Here is a 19,548-nt window from a genome sequence, read left to right on the forward strand (position 1 = left end):
AATGCTTGTTAACCAGTTTGATAGGCAGGAAGTTTATCTGCGGCAGAGTGTTGGAATTTTTGCAAAATTCACGAGTGAGAGATAAAGTTTTGCTCTCTCTCCTCCTTGCCAAGACCGAAACTGTCTAATCCATCGATCACTTCCGCTTCACTGTCTCGTCAACATAAATTGTCCGTGGAATGGAGACACAGATAGTGCGGCGAGAGAGTGCACGTATTTACACAGAGCCACTCGCGCAGACTCCCCAGTGACTCAAATTGCAACTTAATTGCTATATAAATTAGCTCAAGAACTGATTCAGTCTATCGGGCCATATAGGAAAAGAATTACTCACTGGTATTGTCTCCGGGACAAGTCTTGCAGCATTTTCCAGGTTGGATAACTGGGTCATCGCATGTGACTTTTGGACAGTCGTACTTCATGCTGCGGCATTCCACTTTGGCCACGATTCGCCGCTTCTTCTGAACCTAAATGATGGGAGAAAAATTAATGAGACACTCTGTGCTTAATCTCCTTGAGGCTGGGGATTTGGCGAGGGGTTGGCAAGTGCCAGAAATTTCCAGTGTATTTCCATTGACTTTCCTCTAATCGCGCCAATCGGAAATAGTCCACATTGCTCTTGACTTTATCTAAGAGATGAAGCTGTTTTTCATCCCATTTGCACTGATCAAGTGACTAATGCCACACTTCCCGATAAATAGAACTGCAAAATTTTCCAATGGCCTTTCCCGCGCATCACAACGCAAATTGTTCCCCTTCTGGGTCTTTTCCCATGAGATGTATAAAGTCAACTTACCGCCACACATTCGCATCGGAAGCAATACATGACCCCAAATGGTGGGCCCAAATCCGGAAACCACGACGATCCTAGCTCTTTCAGTTGCTTCCCAAATTGGCATTCTGAAAAGAGAGAGAGAGAGAAAATTTGAGTCTTTTTATGGTAAGGCAAAAGAAATCCGAGTGAAATGCGACTCGCGTGATCTTGGGCGTCTCTTAAAGCGTCACGACTGTGTTTAAGATCAGCGCTGCTTGCAAAAGGAATCGCGCGTTGTGTAAAAAAGTGCGTTATCAATTTCTCTTCTCGAAGCCACACAGCGCATTGGAACAAATTAATTATGAAGTGAGATAAGACGACGCGTAGCGAAATTGTACGCGCGTAGTGTGATATAACGTGAGAATGGAGGAAATTACAACAAATAGAAAATACAACACGACAAATCAACTACAGCGTGATACCTTATCAATTCACCCTCAACATTTCGACGGGCGAACATCAACGGCAAATATTCGTAGTGAAATGGCGAGAAAAGCCACAAGATTGAGCACTCTTGAGATGAAACTTCACGCACATTTATCGATGGTGAAGAATCTCGCGATTAAGTCGTATAATGAATTTCAGCGGAAAAATAAATACGACTCGTAATTTATGCAATAAAGTTTTCCATAGCATTCACACCAGATAAATAACTTCTGAGAATATCTTAAAAATCCCATAAATCATGGAATGCACGGCATTTGTGATTTTTTTTCGCTCGCGCCTCTCTTGGGCACCCGCCATCGCTGCCCGCGCGACTCACAAATCATAATTCTTGAGCAGTGACTAAGGATTCTCGCGGTGGTGCCCCCAAATACGAGAAAACCACCACGCAATGGTGGGAAAATGTCTAATTTCAGCCTCAGCCGCGGGCTTTTCTTCTGGCCCTCCTCAACAGATCGCCATCACTCAGCGCACAGATGAGATCGCTCATGCTGATCGCGAGCAATTAATTGCGCCCCCGTGATTTTTCCACCAATTGTGGGATGAATCAGCTCCCAATCAGCCTGACTTCTGTACATTTTTCCCGCGATGATCGTTCTTTTTTGACGCAACATCGCGAGTCTGTTATTTTCGATCGAGAATACTCCTTGTCCTCGCTCAAGGTGGCCGAACAGACGGGGAAAAACGCTCGATTTTGATGAAAGTTTAAGGTAATTGGCAGTTTAAAATATTAGTTTCCAGTCTAAGAATAGATACACTCTAAAAAACGATGCTTTTAGATGTTTTAAGCGTGAATATTGATTTTCAAGCTCCTTCTTGATTTCCTAATGTCGTGCAAAGAGTCTGGCGCTCATAATTCGCACCAGTTATTAGTTTTTGCATATTGACAGCGAAAATGACATTTTGGTAGGCGGAGCACTAGAATGGGCGGAGCTTCAGTAACCTTTCATCTGCTCTAGGCTCGAAGCTGCATGGCTAAAGCACCAATTTGATACTACATGATCACATCCTCTCCAGCAACTTCGCCACCGTCAGATTCTTGTTGCCCAAGAGCACAACTGAGTCAGTATAATTCTGGTGAGCCGTGTGTACAAATGGTCGCGTTTTATTGCACGAATTGGGGTCAACGATCTCCAATAAGGCGATCAAATATGAATGTTTTATCGTTCGAATTTCAAAATATCGCAATACAAGTAATTATGATTGTTGTGCCCCTCCGCTTGTCCACCCCGCTCGCGGGAATAGCCAACTAATGCAGTGCCGCAGAGTGAAATTGCCCAGCGAAGAGAGAGAGACGATCAATTGAGGAAGAGGAAGAAAAAGAAGTCGCGCTGCGGTGAATCAATCTTCACGTAGCGGTGACAAGAGTTGTGAGACCTCCCAGTTGATGACACCCTTAGGATATTAAATTAAATATTGATGATGAGATTTCATGTGTCACGGGGAATAAATTATGCCTGGGCTGTTGATGTGAAAGGTGAGAGAAATCCCAGGCGGACGCGCTTCAGGGCCCCACAATTGGTCCTGCGCGAGATCAAACGATGGCGCAAATTGGACTCTGCTTGACGCCAATCAAATGTCACATTCGGATCACCTAGAGTTGACGAATCTAATCACAATTTACATATTTACCATTCGCCTCAGCGCCTCCGCCCGCCGTCGATTGTTATCAATCAAAATAGAAAACTTATGTACAAACAATATCAAGGAAGGTTCTCGCGTGTACTTGCTTCGGTGCCAGACTTTATTTAACATTTCTTCCAATGCTTCCCAAATGCGCCCGATAAGATACAGCCATAAATTTCACAGTGCGTCCAACTAGGCAGGAGAGCACACATTCGCCCATACAGGTTAGGCCATACTTGCATAACAAACACCACAACCAGCCGCTCTTGCTGCGCTCTTGGATCGCGTCGCTCCTCATTCATGAACGCTTCTCTCTGCCGCGGAAGAATGAAATCGATATCTCGATTCCCGCAGATCAATTAACTCCCAAAACCGTATGCATGATACTTTACACCGCGCTTGAGCCCACCCCACCCACCTGAATTGTCATGCTTTGACGTGGGCGAGCGAAAGCGGGCGCAATCACGGGAATGCTATGGGAATTAGCAATGTTTTTGACCTCTGCCTCCTTTCGCCACATCGCCAGATTACCTAACGCCCGAGTCACTGGAAATTGAAATCACTCTTTATCGCGCGTCCGCAGCAGCGAAATCAATTTATACATTGGAAAATATATTGTTGACTAGAGTTTTTCACGCTAAATGACCATATTATGAAAATTACACTGATAAAGGAGGCGCCAATCTTGATCAGCGCGCGTCGCATGTCGAAGACCAGCAACAAAGTTGGCAAATAAGGGATCATGATTCGCGGTGAAATTCACCGCGGATGCCCAAAATTTCGTGAAAAAGATGGAAAATGCGACTGAGTTTCTGGGTAGAAGATACATTGGAAAAAATGCCCTTGCCATTTTTTTCTGTGCGCACAGCTTTTCAATGAAACTGTGTTAAAGATCACGTTTTTTAATTGGGTGAAGTGTTTTTGCACTGATCCGTGGTGATCTTGTGAGAATGTAATCTGGATTGGGCCTAATTTGTTGAGTATTCGCAGCGATGATTTAGAAGTGTGGTGTTACTGAAGCTGATATTTTTCTATTTCGGGATCAAAACATGAGGTCTCACCAGACTCATGCAAAAAAAATGAAGATTTCTCAACTATTAAATGCAGTGGAAGAGTGAAATGAACCCTGTCACACTGTTATTTCTCTGTATTTGCGTCACTCCTGCAGAATGTCATCGTATGTATTGACAGAAAATCACACTTAAAATACCATTTCGTAAAGAAGACCATAAATTAAGTTGTTTGTATATGTAATAAACATATTCTCAGAAATTTGGCAGACATAGAAAAAAAAAACTGAGGAGTCAAATCTCCTGAGTCCTACTTATGAGGCTATCAAGGTAGAGCCTTGACACTCTCCCCGCGTGAAGATTCCGATCTCTGAGTTGTTTGTGAGATCCAGTTCGCGAAACCTTAGACAATTTCGCGTGTTTTCCCACTTGAGCTTTCAACGTGGCGCCAAACCCACACTTGAGCACTTGAGGTGCGCTCTTGTGTGGGAACCTGTGCGAAAAGACTTGTGTACAATCTCCTAATCACTTTATCAGAATTGACAGTGTGGAGGAAAAAAGTGTTTTCCTAGTTTCACTCGAAATCCCGCATTCGCGGCCTGCGGCGGGGGAGGGAAATTGTGCGTGTGGATTGAATTTAGTTGTTGCGCCGCGGACGCGATGGACGTGGAGGGGGGGAAGGGGGGCTGGTCCGGGGGTTCGCAGAAGAAGGCACACAACGTCTTATCAACACCTCTCCACCGGTGCTCTCGTGGCGACACGATTCTCGTTACCTCGCCAGGGGCTTTTTCGTGCGCGCAGAGATACTGTGATCAAATTCTGAGAATTCCATTGAGAATGATTTCAGGCGATCGTGAGCCTCACCCCCGCCTCGATCGCCGACCATCGAGCTGTGAGAGAGTGAATAAATCGCGAGGAGATCACATGCAGCGCGAAAATGGGTGTTGCGACCCGCAAAAGGAGGTGGAAAAAGCATCGCGCAATTGAGCTCCGCACAATGTTTGGCGACGTCGCCACCATATCAAAAGCTCCCATGGCTCCCGACTGACGCTTCGCGGCTGTTTATTTATTGTTGTTTAGTGTGTTCCGGACAACACGCCCCGGAGAGAACTATCTGCATATATGCCTTGTAGTCCAACAAGCTCCACTTGCTAATAACATTAATTTTTTGCTCGCCAACCATGTGAGATTACAAGAGGGCGCGCGAGTGTGTGAATTACTGCTCGCAAGGCATTGTGGATATGGAAGCTGTGCGAACAAAAAATATGTATATGAGATACAAAACCCAGGGAGATTATTGCTGTTAATGTTTGCATAAATGTGTAAAATACTCCCATAAAAATTTGAGTGGCGCCTGCCGGTATGTCGCTCGTATATTCGTCCAATTGTGCAAAATGCTAATTAAAAGATTTACAAGGAGTGATCACCCTAAATGATCATGCGATCCTATATGGCAAGTCATCTCGTAAATCTCCCCAAGACTGTCTGCAGCTACTCAGTCGGTGAGTGGCTCTATTGATTTGTTGCATTGCCTCTGCTCGACTTGAAAAACACGCCACAGTTTTTAGATAGCAACACGAATGATGGTTTAATTCAAATTCTAAAAGTTGACTTGAACAGAAGCAAAATAAATGTCGTATTTTTCCACCTTTCCATGTGATATTTCGTCTCAGAATCACTGCAATTGTCGTCAGGCGAAGTCAGACATTGACGAAGAGGTAAAGTGAGCTTTAAAATAGTTATGTTTTATGAATAAAAGCCATCTGCCTACGCCCATGATCGTCGTGTCTAGTCTATTCTGATATTTTGACAGACTAAATATACAGAACACAATAATCTATCTCGCAACACTTGATAAGTTATACTGTTAAGAAGGGAAGAAGACACTTGCAATTTTTCATTTCTAAAATTAAACTATGCGCACTGTAATCTAAATAATATTGATATATAATGGTGTACTAATTGATGGTGGCTAATCCCGCGTCATTCAAAGTTTAATGACACCCGGAAAAAGTGGCGCAAATCGCTTCTATTTGCAGAAAAACTTTAGATACAGGCGAAAGAAAATTTCGATTAGATTACAAATTAAATAAACACCAGATAAAAGTTGAGGTGTTGCTTGAATCCAAGTCAGATTTTCTTCGTGTGTATTTTCTGACGTGTCGACTCTATATTCTTTTTTTTCCGTTCAGTGATGCGAAAAAAGCCCGCCGATGAAGGATGATTGAAGCACTTGAGACTGTTTCATCAGAAAGAGTGTCTTATCTCAAATCACGGCGACAGAGTGGACAGGAAAATATGATTTCCCAGATGAAATTTGCCCTGGCGCAATAAATTTCATACATAATTTCATAAAGCATGTGAATATATCGTCTTTGATGTTGGAAAAGCACAAAGCGCAGGGGCGCCAAGAGAGTTTCTCTTTGATACTGCATGAGTTTCATGGACTCCTTGTCGGTCCATTATTGGTCTTTGTCTGGCGCGATGATATTTACACCCAGCGACTGAAGAAAACCCATTAATTTAGCAAATATACTCACGTCGATAATTCGAGCGGTAATAACGCGATTATAATTGTTTCCAAATTATGTCCTCATCGCGTTATTTGCATTTTTCAGCCAATGGCAATGATTTGGTGTTTATCTTCGGGCCGCCTTGCATGCATTTTTGGCTTGTTTGCCTTTTGCTCGCGCCAAAAATAAATCCCGCATGGAAATTTGGGGTGAATATTGACAAATTTGCCAATCAAATATTATAATTAAATACCACACACGCAGCTCTGCAAAAAGAAGTTCCAACTGTTTAGTCGACAAATAGTGGATTGAGAAGTTTCTCAGTGTTTGGAGAGTGAGTAAGAGAAATATTTGTGTAATCAGCGAGGAGAGTTACTTGTCTAAATACTACATAAATTATTAATCTCGGTGTGAAGTTGGAAGATGAAAAAAGTGTTAAAGTGATTTTTCACACCAAACAGCTTTGAAGGAACGCGTGTGCTTCGCGCTATGTTGAAAATTCACTGATATTGTGAGGAATTTTGATTCTATATTGAATTGAATATTTTGAAGTTGAATTTCAACCCAACTAATAATAGCTGAAATATTATCATTTTCGAGACAAAATATTGAACTCTTCCCTCTCACTCACGATTTATCAATTCCCCTTCACTTCAATGGTCCGATGAAATTTGCTTGTGTGAAAGAATTTTTGCAATTCCAACACGATCGTTGTTTGACAAATAGAAATGTTTGAGAATATTTATCACGACCCGCGGAATGCTAAATACTAATATAAATTAAATTCATTTGGAGCGGAAGAAGAATAAAGACCAACATATGTCGTCTGCACTTTTGGGCCGCGCACGTCTTGGCGTGAAAATATCGACCGATACCGGAAGTCGAAGGTGCAATGCACATAATTTCAATGTTGGAGAATCTCTCGCACATCCTCCGAGGCGCGTATTTTGATCTCTCGGCGCATCGCGCCTTTTTTCTCTCCCTCAACGCAATCTTCGCACTGTGCTCTCGATGCAATTTAATTTGTGAATTTATGGGCAGCTTAACGCGGCACGTTAAACGTCGAGATGAAAAATACTGTACACATGTAATAATGAAAATTTATTGAAATCCATTAACGTTCCCAATTCGCGAGGATCCGCGGCATCGTAAATTGGGGCGGCCGAGGGGTGGGTCTGAGATTTGCCAAATTGATGGGATTTGCACTGGCGATCAACATGGAACATCCTTTTCTAATAACCATATCTTTCCCACTGCGCCATATCGTTTTGTACTCGCAATCGGCGACTTTGTCCGCATGAGGCTCAAGGAGACGAGGCTGTGCGGTGACAATCTTGGCACGTTGCGGTGCAGAAAATCTGTGTACAGTCGGAAAATATTGGGAGGCCGCATCCCAAATCGATTGGGACTTTGCACTTACTTTGCAATGGCACTAAAGAGGAGCGAATTGTGCATGCGACTGGAAGTTGTGCACATCATTTCCCCCTTGACGCTAACCTTTCCGGATGCTCGCGACCGAGGACTGAGGAGATCAATTGAGTAACAGCTCAGGAATTTATCGGTTCCTTCTGGCAACTGAGCCAATGTGAATGGAAAAGATCAAAAGACGTGAAATGCGAAGTCTTGACGGGTGAAACGGCACACATGACCACACCTTGGCTGCAATTGAAATCATGTGTAAATAATTTGTGTACTAGTGGAATTCAATAACTGGGCGCACACTCGGACAATTTGCTGACAAAAAGGAAGCCATAGGTGTGCATCGATCACGGCGGTTATCGATCTCGTGGCCCCGCAAAAGGCGCGCGCGCGTTCGCGAAAGAGGGAAAGTTTCTTAGCGGAGAGACGCGCGACGAGAAGGCGTGAGTCTGGGAGAGCCCGCGAAAAGTAGGGTAAGAGACGACGATGACTAAATCCCCGAAGCGGCGAATGCGAGACAAAAATCCTCGCGCTCAGTGCGAAAATGCTCACGATAAATGTAATCTCAATATTAAGACACTTTTATTCATATTTTAAAACTTGAAGTGTACATTCATTCAACTTAAAAATAGCATGAGATACGAGAATGAATGGCTGCCAAGTCTTTTAATAATAAATAGAGTCTCGCACCGCGCGTCTTCAGAGCATTTCGCGCATCTCATGTGGCGTTGCTTCCTCGCCGCCTTTCTCGACACATCAGCCGCCAAATTCTCAATCGGACACTTTTTAATCTCGCGCAACATTTACCATAGACTTCCAAGCTAGAGATCACAGTGCTTCCGTCGGAGTGGCGCGCATAATATTTTATTGCAATATCTAAGGATTCAAATTAAATTGACTCTGACACGTAGAGGCGGATTTTCCCTCTCTTTATCTCTCCTCTCAGCGGCGCAAGAATAAATAGGCAAAATCCTCCCCAATGACATCTTTAATCCCACGGTGTCACTATCAATTTCATTTTCCCAGTCAAACTATCACTCTGGCCAGCGCTTCTTTGCGCGAAACGCCTCAAGTCAATTCGGCGAATCAGCATGAAAGTGATCCTCATCAAAGCAAAGTTCCATTGACCCCGTGTGCGATTAAAGTCCTATCTATATTTCGCACTATCGCGGCGATTTCCTTCCCATCGTGATCTGGCGATCGAGTCAATAGCATGAGATCATCCACATGGCTGCGATCCTCAGGCCTGTGTAGTGGCAGTTTTTTTTCCCGCTGCCTCCTTATGCTATAAATAAAGCCAGTATTTATGTAATTTTTTCCTTGTCGCATCTCCACATAGTTGATCTCTAAATTTAATATTTTGCCACATCGTCAATTATGAGTGTTTGGCGTGGAGCACACAAAAAAGCGTGGCTATAGTGTCATATTTATGCGCGGGACGTTGAGAGAATGGGTAAGGTAGAACTCTTCGACATCTTATGGAGAATATTGCTCAAGAGGAGACGCGCTTTATCGCTATATTTCTTCGAGATTAATGCCCAATCACCATATCGCACTGCGCACAAGATCGATAGACTGGCGTGTTTGTTGAGGGCTTAAGCGCAGTTAAATATGTCGCAAGGCTTTCCGCACCTTCTTCTCCAGCATTCGCGTGGAAGATGGAAAAATACCCGATGATCTTCATCCGTCTCTCGATCTGGTGGACATCGCGCGATATCGAAAAATGCACATGTGACAAAATCGTCTTACCCACTTCTCAATGCGATCAGCAACCACCTTAGAGAAACCTGAATGTCATCATTTGATGCGAAGGTGCGGCTCAGCTACTTAAACTATTTATATTCATAATTTAATTCAAGTTCTCCATCTCACACACCGTTGAAATTTGAATTTCTTGTATCGCCGCGCACGCAGAAGGCTTCTGGACGCCTATTTTTCATTCAATCTGTTGTTTACCAAGTGCTAGAGCGAGCTCAGGTCGTGCCTCTGAAGGCGATCCCAAGGAGCATTCTTGGCAATAATTTACTGATACGACAGACACGTATGATTCAGCCAAGTGTCAGCCAGTTTCAATATCTCTATCAAGTGCTTAAGCTAATGAATGCTCAGACAAGTTGAACCGAAAGTGATATGGAACGCATTCAGGCTGCACGATATGGGATTGATGGAAGAGACACGAAATGGTTGGAACCTATCGAGCCAGCTGAATTAGCGACATCGGCCAAGAGATGATCGAATGGAGTGCATTTGACTCATGAGAAAACTGTTAGGATACTTGCAATCTAACCAAATTATCCCTGTGCAAATTGCTACACTCCATCGCAGAAAGTCGCTTCAAGACACCAACATTTGACCGGATTCAGTGAAACGGCACTAAAATTCTTAGAGCATCAGGAATCAGAGATCAATTAGGATCCGAATGAACTTGCTGATCTAAGTATGGTAGCTTCGCCGTTAGTCGCACGAGCAACGGCTCTCGCGCTGCTCAAGTTGATGTCACATGCTTGATATCAGATCAAAAATTGTGGCTGATAAGAGAGGCTCCAGATGCGGATGTTGCGCGATCGAGTGATCTTTATGACCGATTCTCAAATAGACGCATCGCGCTGCGCTGCGGCTCGTGTTGAGCCACAACATCAGCAACAAATCAGCAACATTGAATGGGCGATTGGAGATTCAGTTGCGGGATATCAGTTACTTGAGTGCCAGAGGATGTGCTCCATCGTCAGGCCAATTATCATAATTTCATCAATATGTGACTTTGACTGCTCAATTGCGATTGTGCGGCGCGGGCAGCGCGGCGGAGGTTGGGAAGTTCACACCTCCTCCCATTCACTGTATAGAGTGGCTTATTTTAGTGAGCATGCATTTGCCTATTCGCACCCAGAGTTTCGATCATTTTCTTTTACGAGACGCCACCAAGAATAACGCGCGCGCGCGAGTGTGAGAGAGATGCGAGGCCTCTCTAGAGAGCCATAACTTTTTGCACCACACTTGCTTATATGTATAACGAGTGCATTGACTCCAAATGCAGAATAATATTGCAATATATTCGCCTCTTGTGTGTCTCTTTGCCCAGTAGAGTGTCTTGGTAAAAAGCGCATGCGAGAGATGATGGAGTTTCGCGATCGCACATCGCACAATTCTCAAATGATTACACATTGGCCGTATGCAGTATTAAGACCAATCCATATAATGTATGACCAGGCAATCCATTTATTAATGCCTAGACACACAAGATCATGCTCAGCTCTGGATGGGTGCAAAAGGCGTCGCGCGCAAGTGTTCGTATGCGAGAATAAGGGAATTAAATAGATGAATAATGTGAACTTGAGACTCATACCGTTTTTCTTCCGATCATTTTTCATGGGAATTTCCTTCTTCACTCGCGACATCATTTCAATAAATTCCCTTCCTCGCCACTCGCTCAAATTCCATCCTCCCCAGCCAGAGACACTTCACACCGCCAGCTCGTCTTCGGTTGCTGCGCCTCCTTCTGCTGACATATTCCTCCCGCCCGAGCATGATGTCATGAGGCATCTGCTGAGATCATGTGAGATCATCGGATTGATCTCTATTGGGTGGCGATAGAGGCGAGTTGCGTCGCGAATTTTCTCACACAGCCAGCAGCCGAGGGGTGGACAAGTTGCAGAAGAAGATGCTCGGCTCTCTTGGAGCGCAATGCGATAGGGACTGAGGGCAAACACAAGGGGGAGACAATATGCCTCAAATATGTACACCACCTCCTAACACTTCCGCAGCCTCTATGCTGAATCTTCAACACTTCACACACTTCTGAACGGCTCAAAAAGGCATTTCCCATCGCTTTTTACACTCATTTCTAATTTTAAACCAACCACATAACCTAGAAAACCAATAAAAATTGATTTTTTAAGCAAAATAATTTAAAAATGCCTTAATTTGTTGCAACAGAACCTTTAGCAGTGGAAATATTCAAAATATTTCATTTCCGCAAAGCTGTACACCACTTCCGATCATATTATCTGCGCCTTGGGAAAATACTTGGAGGAAAAAAGTCGCACAGTGTCCTTCCGAACTGTCCATAAATCAGTCACTTGCTCACCCCTAGGCCTCGGCTATGAATGCAATTAAAATAAATTGTGGCAAAAATGATGTCTCCCGATTATTGGATGCACAATTTTTGCCAAGGCGCTGAGAAAATATTTTAACTGTCTAGCCATTGTCTGAGGCTGGTGTATTTCACTCTCTGCCAGTGGCCAGAGGGGCCCCATAAGTGGCTGCGATAGGCCATGGTGGAATTCCTTTTGAGCCCATACAGAGCAAAATCTCATCGCGAGCGCGATGGGCAGAAAAGGAAACTTCAACTTCAACTTTGACAACGATTTTCAATAAAAACAAGTCCCAAGTACGTCTTATCCACGGCAAATACTTTTGCCACCACACAGAGCATTGAGATTCAGCCGGAGAATTCCCACTGCCTCTCTCTCTCGCCACTAAATGTGCAGCACAGAAAAATCCATAATAATGAGGCGGAGTGAGGGGCGCAATTGATGAAAATTGTGGGCATTTGCCAATTAAAGAGAATCCCCTTGGACGATGGTGCGTGTGTGGGTTAAAGGTTTGCACTCCTCCTTGAGGCGGCTGGGCTCTTTTTCGCGCAGACATGCCACTTTTCTCGCTGGCCCCATGTATGGGCGAAAATGATGCGGATGGCGCACAAGGAGCGCCGGAAGACTCAGATGTAGGCCGTGGGTGGCAGACGCTCGTGCATTCCGGCGGCGGCATTGGCGCACAGAAAAGGATCCTCAATGGCTAACTTTAGCTCATTTCCAACTGATTTTGTAATTAAGTCGCAGCTAAAAGTGCCCGCGACGCGAGAATTCGCTGGCGGAACGCATGGCAAAGGCATGAAAATGGCCTCAGTAGAAAGCCTAGAGACGTCGTCGATTATTATGGAAACAGAGACAATGCTTCGCAGTTGCCTCTGCAGTAGGACAGACAGATTGTTGGCCATCCTATGTTGACTAAGCAAAAAGATCATCAATATCCTGAGGTTTTAATGGGTTCTCATCTCAAATCTGTTCCCACAAGGAGCGACACAATCCTCAGTGCGAGCTTTTTCCGGTATTTCACATTAGGAATTTGAACTGTGCGAGGCCTATAAAAGTGACTGTGGTGAAGATTGAAGGCAATTTCCTTAACGAATTTATGATAAAATAAATGAAATGACCTTCGACACGGCGAAAGCCTCGACGCCAAATGTCCCGCCAAGTGATTTTGGTGCCAGTTGACTCCAATTAATCCCCAATGAGAAGTCAACACCACGCAGAGACTCAGCCTTAATCAATTTTTGTCACATTAATCAATTTATTGCAATCATATTGATTTTTAATTTGTGAGTCAGCCCCCTCACGGCGCCCGATTAGAGTGGACATTTCAATAAATATTAAATAATTCTTTAAACACATTTCGCCGTCACGTTTTGATAGTTAATGGTCGAACACTTATTAGCGTTTGGCGCCAGTCAATGAACACGCAGATCTCCACTATAGATACATATTGGACGCCTCGGCCAATGAATAAGATTTTAAAGAAGTCGCCGGACCACGGAGGCGCGCGGCTGAAAGAAGAGGTGAACGAGAGGCGCAGCGTGCATGATGCTGAGGTGGAAAAAAAAAGACTCACGAGCGCTGTCTTGGTGCAAAAATCGCGCTGGGCTATCTCAGAGCGGCTCCTCCACTTTAATTTGTACCATTATGGCGAGCGATCGTGTGAGAAATTGTCACCATATTTGCAAGTTGATGACCATAACAAGAGGTGAAAGAGAGACACTGCAGCGGCAGCAAAAAAGGTCAATTTTCTTGGCGCCCGCCTCAGACGGGACCCAGTTTTGCTTATTTTCGTCATTTTAGCACTCATATGCAAAATTTTAAATCACCACACTGATCCCCATATAATTGAGTGTGGCAGGAAAATCTGTGCAATCGGGCGGCGCGCTTTCTTTTCTTCTCCTCGCGCGCAACTGCGCAACCGGACAACATTGTAAGACGCGCGAGAGAAGCGGCGGCTTTTTGGGTGGGAACAAAACCGAAAACCTGGGGCCAGATTTATCAAGATTGGGACACGAGCATTGGTTCGACTTTTGCCAAACGAGAAGAGCGTCTCACAAATCCCCCAGAAATGATTTCTAGACATCGCATTTCCTTACGGTCGCCTTGCAATTTCACACGTCTGGAGATCAGCCGTCAAAAGGCATTTCCCCATCAAAATGGAGATTGCCTCAAAGGAGAAGTAATTCTAATAATAGTTGCGAGGGTAATTTTAGCCACTTTTTCCTCAGCTGCATAGTCGCATATTGAGCGCATGAGTCAATTCGTCTTTTCGTCAATTTGCTATTTTGATTTAGTCCAAACAGTTGTTCAGTGGTGCGCCTTTAATTAAAATTTATAATGCCTCACACAACATGAGAATTCCGCGTCCATTAATTGGGTGCTGCAATTTCTTTTATTGGCCCACAACATCGCCTTTCATCGCCACAGCCAATGTGGATAGGTTATTGCAATTAATAATCGCGAGCAATGAGATACAATTGAGAAGCGGAAATCTCTAGGCAGTGAGAATGAAAGGCAAAGTGCGGGGGTATAAAAAGAGCACAGCCAAGGTTGCAATGGCAAAATATAAATTTGGCGCGATTATTAATTGATGGGTTATTCGCCATGGAAGAAGCGAGGGAAGGGAGGCGACAGACAATGACTGAGACGAGACTCAATGGAGCAATCCCATAAACAATATAGTATTGAATTAATTCTACACGCTCCATTGGTACCCTCTGGCGTAGGTCAAATTGCCTGGGATGGGGCATTGTGTTGGCTGCTGCACCGGAGGTGGAGGACCGCGCGACTCGCAGAGGCCCATTGACGGATCTGTGGGTGGTTTACGTGGCGCCCAGCGCGACCGTAATCACCATGAAGCGCTTTTTTTTCCTCACTAATCAAGGCTGAGACGACGAAATTTACATTTCCTACGTAAATCCACACCGCCATATGACATGTAATCTAACACCGGCCTGCAGCTAATGGTGTCTGAATGAAGACACCCTCCCAGGCCCCATTGAGTTTTTGCCTATGGAAATTTATGCGCTGGTGATAAGATCGCGAAAAATTCGACTCTGCGCGACTGTAAAATCCATGGAAGATTCTCTCACTCGTCTATAATATCTCCGCAGGAATTATTTATAAAACACCTCTCAGCTTAATAAGCTCATTAAGATGCAAACCGAAAAAAATCCGTGAGTTCACCAATTGTTCTCAATATATAGCTTTATGCGAATTAATTAAGTATTCGGGAAGAGAAGAACTGCGCGAGACGCTCGGTTACAGTTGACTTGGCTGTATTAGATTTGAATCTGACATTGAAAACAACTGTCAGGCAGGCTGAAGATGCTGTCAAAATTTTCGAAAAAATGTCACTGAAAAAAATCTAGCCGTCACATCTAATCAAATTAGTCGCTGTCCACGTGGTGGTCTTAATTATTTCCCGGGCATAAAATGAAAATTTCGTCAACAAGTCAAATTCGCCACAAGTGATAAGATCAAAGATTTCAACAGCTGAAGGTCATTTTCGTGTTTACACAATTATCAGGGTGTCTGTCAACTGATTTGTATCATCTGAACACTTTTGTCCGCGTGAGACGCACGCTTACATAAGGTCGCGATGCTCCTCTTGAGCTCCCCTGATCATTTGCTTATTCAATTCACTGATGAAATCAGAGGCCCCGCACACAAAAAAAGCCTTCTATCGACGGCACACCATCAGTGAATAGGAGTGAGACAGCGCGAGATAAAAAAGCCGATCATTCATAAATGGATTTAGGAAATCGTTGCTTTTTTGCCTGCCAAAACAGCTTTTGCATGTGGCGGACTCTTAAACTATATGGTGGCTTTTTTCCATCGCGTAATTATGAGTAAAGTCAATTTGTACATGCAAAATCCGCTTACAACAAGAGAATTTGATATGTTCCAAAAAGACGTCTTAAGTGCCACTGTGGCCCCATTTTTCACGCTCGACGACTCCATCCCAGTGACGCCATTCGGCATAAACAAATCTATGCGCGGGGCTCACGAGGAGAGGCAATACTGCGTGTCTAAGAAAAGAAGAAATACTACAAACCACTTAGCATTTGACACAGAAAAAAAAAGTCTGTGTTAAACCTCCTGAGAGCAGGATCAGCCCTTAATCGGAATCTTTTTGCGGAAGATAAGGGAAAAATGACTAATTTCTTAACCATTCCATGACAGAAACATGAGATCACGAAATTCTTATCTCGCCAGTGGGACGATCGTGCATTTTTTCTACCCTTCTTGAATAAAATTGCCATTTCATCGCAGAATAATTTATCTAAGAGTGATTCTAACCCACCCAAATGCAAGAATGAGCGCTCTTTTAAATCACAACTAAGATACTTAATCGTGACGTTATTGATTTTCTTCTAAACCCCTTTACGATGTTTGTTTAGACATCGTTTATTGGGCCCAAATTCTGATTAGAATCTTTAAAAGAATTTTCTCAGAAATCAAGACTGTTCTTTGTATTTTCCAAATCGATAACACTCGATGTTGTTTAACAACTTTATCACATTCCCGTCGCAATTTCCGTTTTTTCTCCATTTCCAATACGTATGTCCACAAATTTCGCCTGCAGCACTGTATTTTTGGGTGGATACTGTAATTCTATCTGTCTTCCGAGAAATTTCACTATTTTATTCGAATGTCAATCACGTCTCACGTTTAAAAGAAGCCTCCACCCAAGTCCATTCGCTCTCTCTCGCTCTCTCCTTTGACCAGAAATCAAGTAATTTCTCGTGAAAATAAGATAAGAATGTAAATGTGTTGTTGTTGTTCATTTATCTCTTGGCGAAATCGCTATCTCGGTGACAAAAATGCTGACAACGCGTGCACTCCAGATGTTGACGAAGGGATCAATGCTCGGACTTTCCCGAAAGGTGTTCCGCAAACGCCACCTCTGAAGGGTCGTGGCCAGACATTCCTCGGTCAGTGTTTATTTTAGTTTCTGGCGATGATGAATGGCATTTCTTTGACCATTTCATCTCCTCTGCCATGCGATGCCATTGGAGGAGAAGCGCTCATCGTGACGCTAACACATGTGCGCGGCGAGGGCGAAAGGTGAGAACGCAGTGCAGCCTCAATTGTGAACAGTTTCAGGGGGAATTCGAAGGGATGTTGCGAGAAGGGCCGGCTTGGGAGAGACCGCTGGCAGTCCTTGAGGCAATTGTACACCTCATCCGGCGTGTTGACTTTCACGATGCGGAAAGTGGATTCCTGGGAAAATCAACACCTTTCCCAATATGAGATTTATATCGCCGATTCTCGTCGGCGTCATACTCAAGAAGCATGGGAAACGAGAGCGGGAAATTATATAACGCGCAGTGTCTCTAATTGAAAAGACACACAGCTAAAAATATATGCAAAACTACACAAGGCAGAACGACCGCGTCGACTGCGAGAGGAAGGGAAGCGTCTGGTGAAGAAGCACTGGGTGAAGGAGGAGGATTTTGAGGAATGTTGGCAGGAAAGCGCAATGCTAATGTGGCCAAAGTGAATAATAATAATAATTGAGGATGATAAGAGCGACTTGGGCTGATAAGAATTGGCGCCTTTTTATGGGATTTCATTCAGTAACACCTTTCAAATGGAATGAGATCAGGCAAATACACTGGCGGCCCAAGGGAGAGACACTCAGCGCGGCGGGAAAGTTGTCAACAGCCACCTTCGCATGGCGCACACCGTGAAGAAGTGTATATAAAAACGTCAAAATAGAGTTGCATATGGAGAATGATTAACAAATACAACCATTAAACAGGGTGTTTATCATTTATCACTCAGCAGTGTTCAGTTCATATAATAAAAGATGAAAATAAACTGTGCTGGGCTGATTTGAAACAGTTTATTTATCAGACAAATATTATTTTAAGATGTTTACGTGAGAATAGTGTGAATGTGGTCCGTGGGCCTCCGCGCCCATTTCAATGAGCACCGATTGATGCGAAAATTTTTCATCACATGCAGTTTAACACATTTGCCCGTGTGAAATGGCTGTGATTGACAGTGAGCAATTTCACGCCTAGCTCAGCTTTTTCACATGGAGTTTACACACCAATTCACAGGCCAATCCGATGGGTCACTGCTGAAGTTCTCACGCCAGAAAGCGTTAGAAAATAAGTCACGGATCGATGAGTTCTACGCTAAGTTCAAAGATCGATCTTCGCATCAAGGGGAATATAGTATGCCTTAAATCTGTTTTACTTGAACGTTTCAGTTAAATCTTTTAAGTTCCCAACCCATGTTTCTGTAAGAATCCACTGAAAACAGTTTTTTTGGGTGTCTTTTTCGACCACAACCTAAAAAATCGCTAAAGATTCCGTTTCAAAGTTTTCTAGATCACAAAATAACTTGTTTGACTTGCCAATGAATTCAAAATTGATGATTTAGAGTCAAAATTGTCCAAAAAGTGTTCAAAATCAATATTTTCCAAGTCCAAGTCAATATTTTTGAGGTTATGTTTGCTATCAACGAAATTTGCAAGGTTTTTTTTAGTATCAAAGGCACAGATTAGCAATGTTTATTGCATGTAAATGCCTCATTGTGCCAATAACTGGCGATTTCTCGGATTTTAGCATAAGAATTGAAGTACTAGGATGCGAATTATACTAACTGTATATGTCTTTGATTTGCTACATAACCTAGAAAAGGATTTTTATGATTGTTTCTATGTAAGAGTTAAAAAAAATTCAAAGAATCGGTAAATGAATGTTGTAAGTTTTTGAACACTTCCACTTCCTATAATACTTCCAGTGAGCTGTACACTATTTCTGACTATATTATCTCTCTCTTTTGTTCGGATTTCATTGCTTGATTGCCAGTGTACATCATATGAAGTGAATGCCAATACCTTGCAGCGCACTGAGAGAAAATGAAATAAGGAAAATCCTGGGCTTTCCGTCTAATTCCTCACAATAAAACTAAAGAGAAAAACACTTGGACGAAACTATTGACATAGAATCCGAGAAACCTCTCTTATCACGACTCTAATTGCCATATTATTTGAACATTCACCTTGTTTCGTCAAAGGAGTTACGCATCAACATTTCGTGTGACGAAAATTTATTATCTTTTTTCTCTTCTCCTTCGCCACGAGTAGCCATAATTTTTATTAATATTTTTTATTTCACCCCACAGCGAGAAAATGCCACTGAAAGAGCGCCAGCGTCTGCGATATGATATTTTTGCGCTGAAAGATCTTTCCCAGAACCTCGAAGATTGATGTTTTGATCGGCGTGTTTATGCCCACAGTGTTTATCTCAGGACGCTTGAGATCTTTTACGCTCAGTCATGCAAAGGATCAATCAATATCATTTCGCAATCGAATGGGCTTCTCGTGAGAAAGTTGTGGCCAGTTTTTTCTGCCAGCGCCTCATCCAGAGAAACTGACCTCAGAAGACTTCTTCACCCATATTTCTTCCTTTCTCTCTGGCGCGCTCGCGACTCCCACAGCCCATTTATTTGCCCATGGTTGCGTTTTTGGCGCGAGCGCGGATTTTCGGGGGGGCTTTAATTGAGCCACACACACACACACACACTGGCAAACACACCCAACAACGCGTCCTCTCATCTGGCCATTGAACTTTTGTACCAAATTCTGGAGATGGGCGCGCTTTTACTCT

At 43.5% G+C, this 19,548-nt stretch overlaps 1 protein-coding gene across 1 annotated transcript in view; it reads right to left on the minus strand.

The window, feature by feature from the left end:
* Nucleotides 1-19,548, minus strand: part of LOC132263554 (dorsal-ventral patterning protein Sog) — a 34,647-nt gene that overhangs the window by 11,995 nt on the left and 3,104 nt on the right. The window contains exons 3-4 of the mRNA XM_059763362.1: nt 797-900; nt 335-467 (exon numbers count right to left, since the gene is read on the minus strand). Of these exons, the coding sequence (XP_059619345.1) occupies nt 335-467; nt 797-900 (237 nt within the window). The remainder of the gene's footprint in view (nt 1-334; nt 468-796; nt 901-19,548) is intronic.

This window comes from Phlebotomus argentipes, unplaced genomic scaffold (genome assembly GCF_947086385.1).
Source record: "Phlebotomus argentipes unplaced genomic scaffold, Phlebotomus argentipes genome assembly contig_15, whole genome shotgun sequence".
Classification (NCBI taxonomy): Eukaryota; Metazoa; Arthropoda; class Insecta; order Diptera; family Psychodidae; genus Phlebotomus; species Phlebotomus argentipes.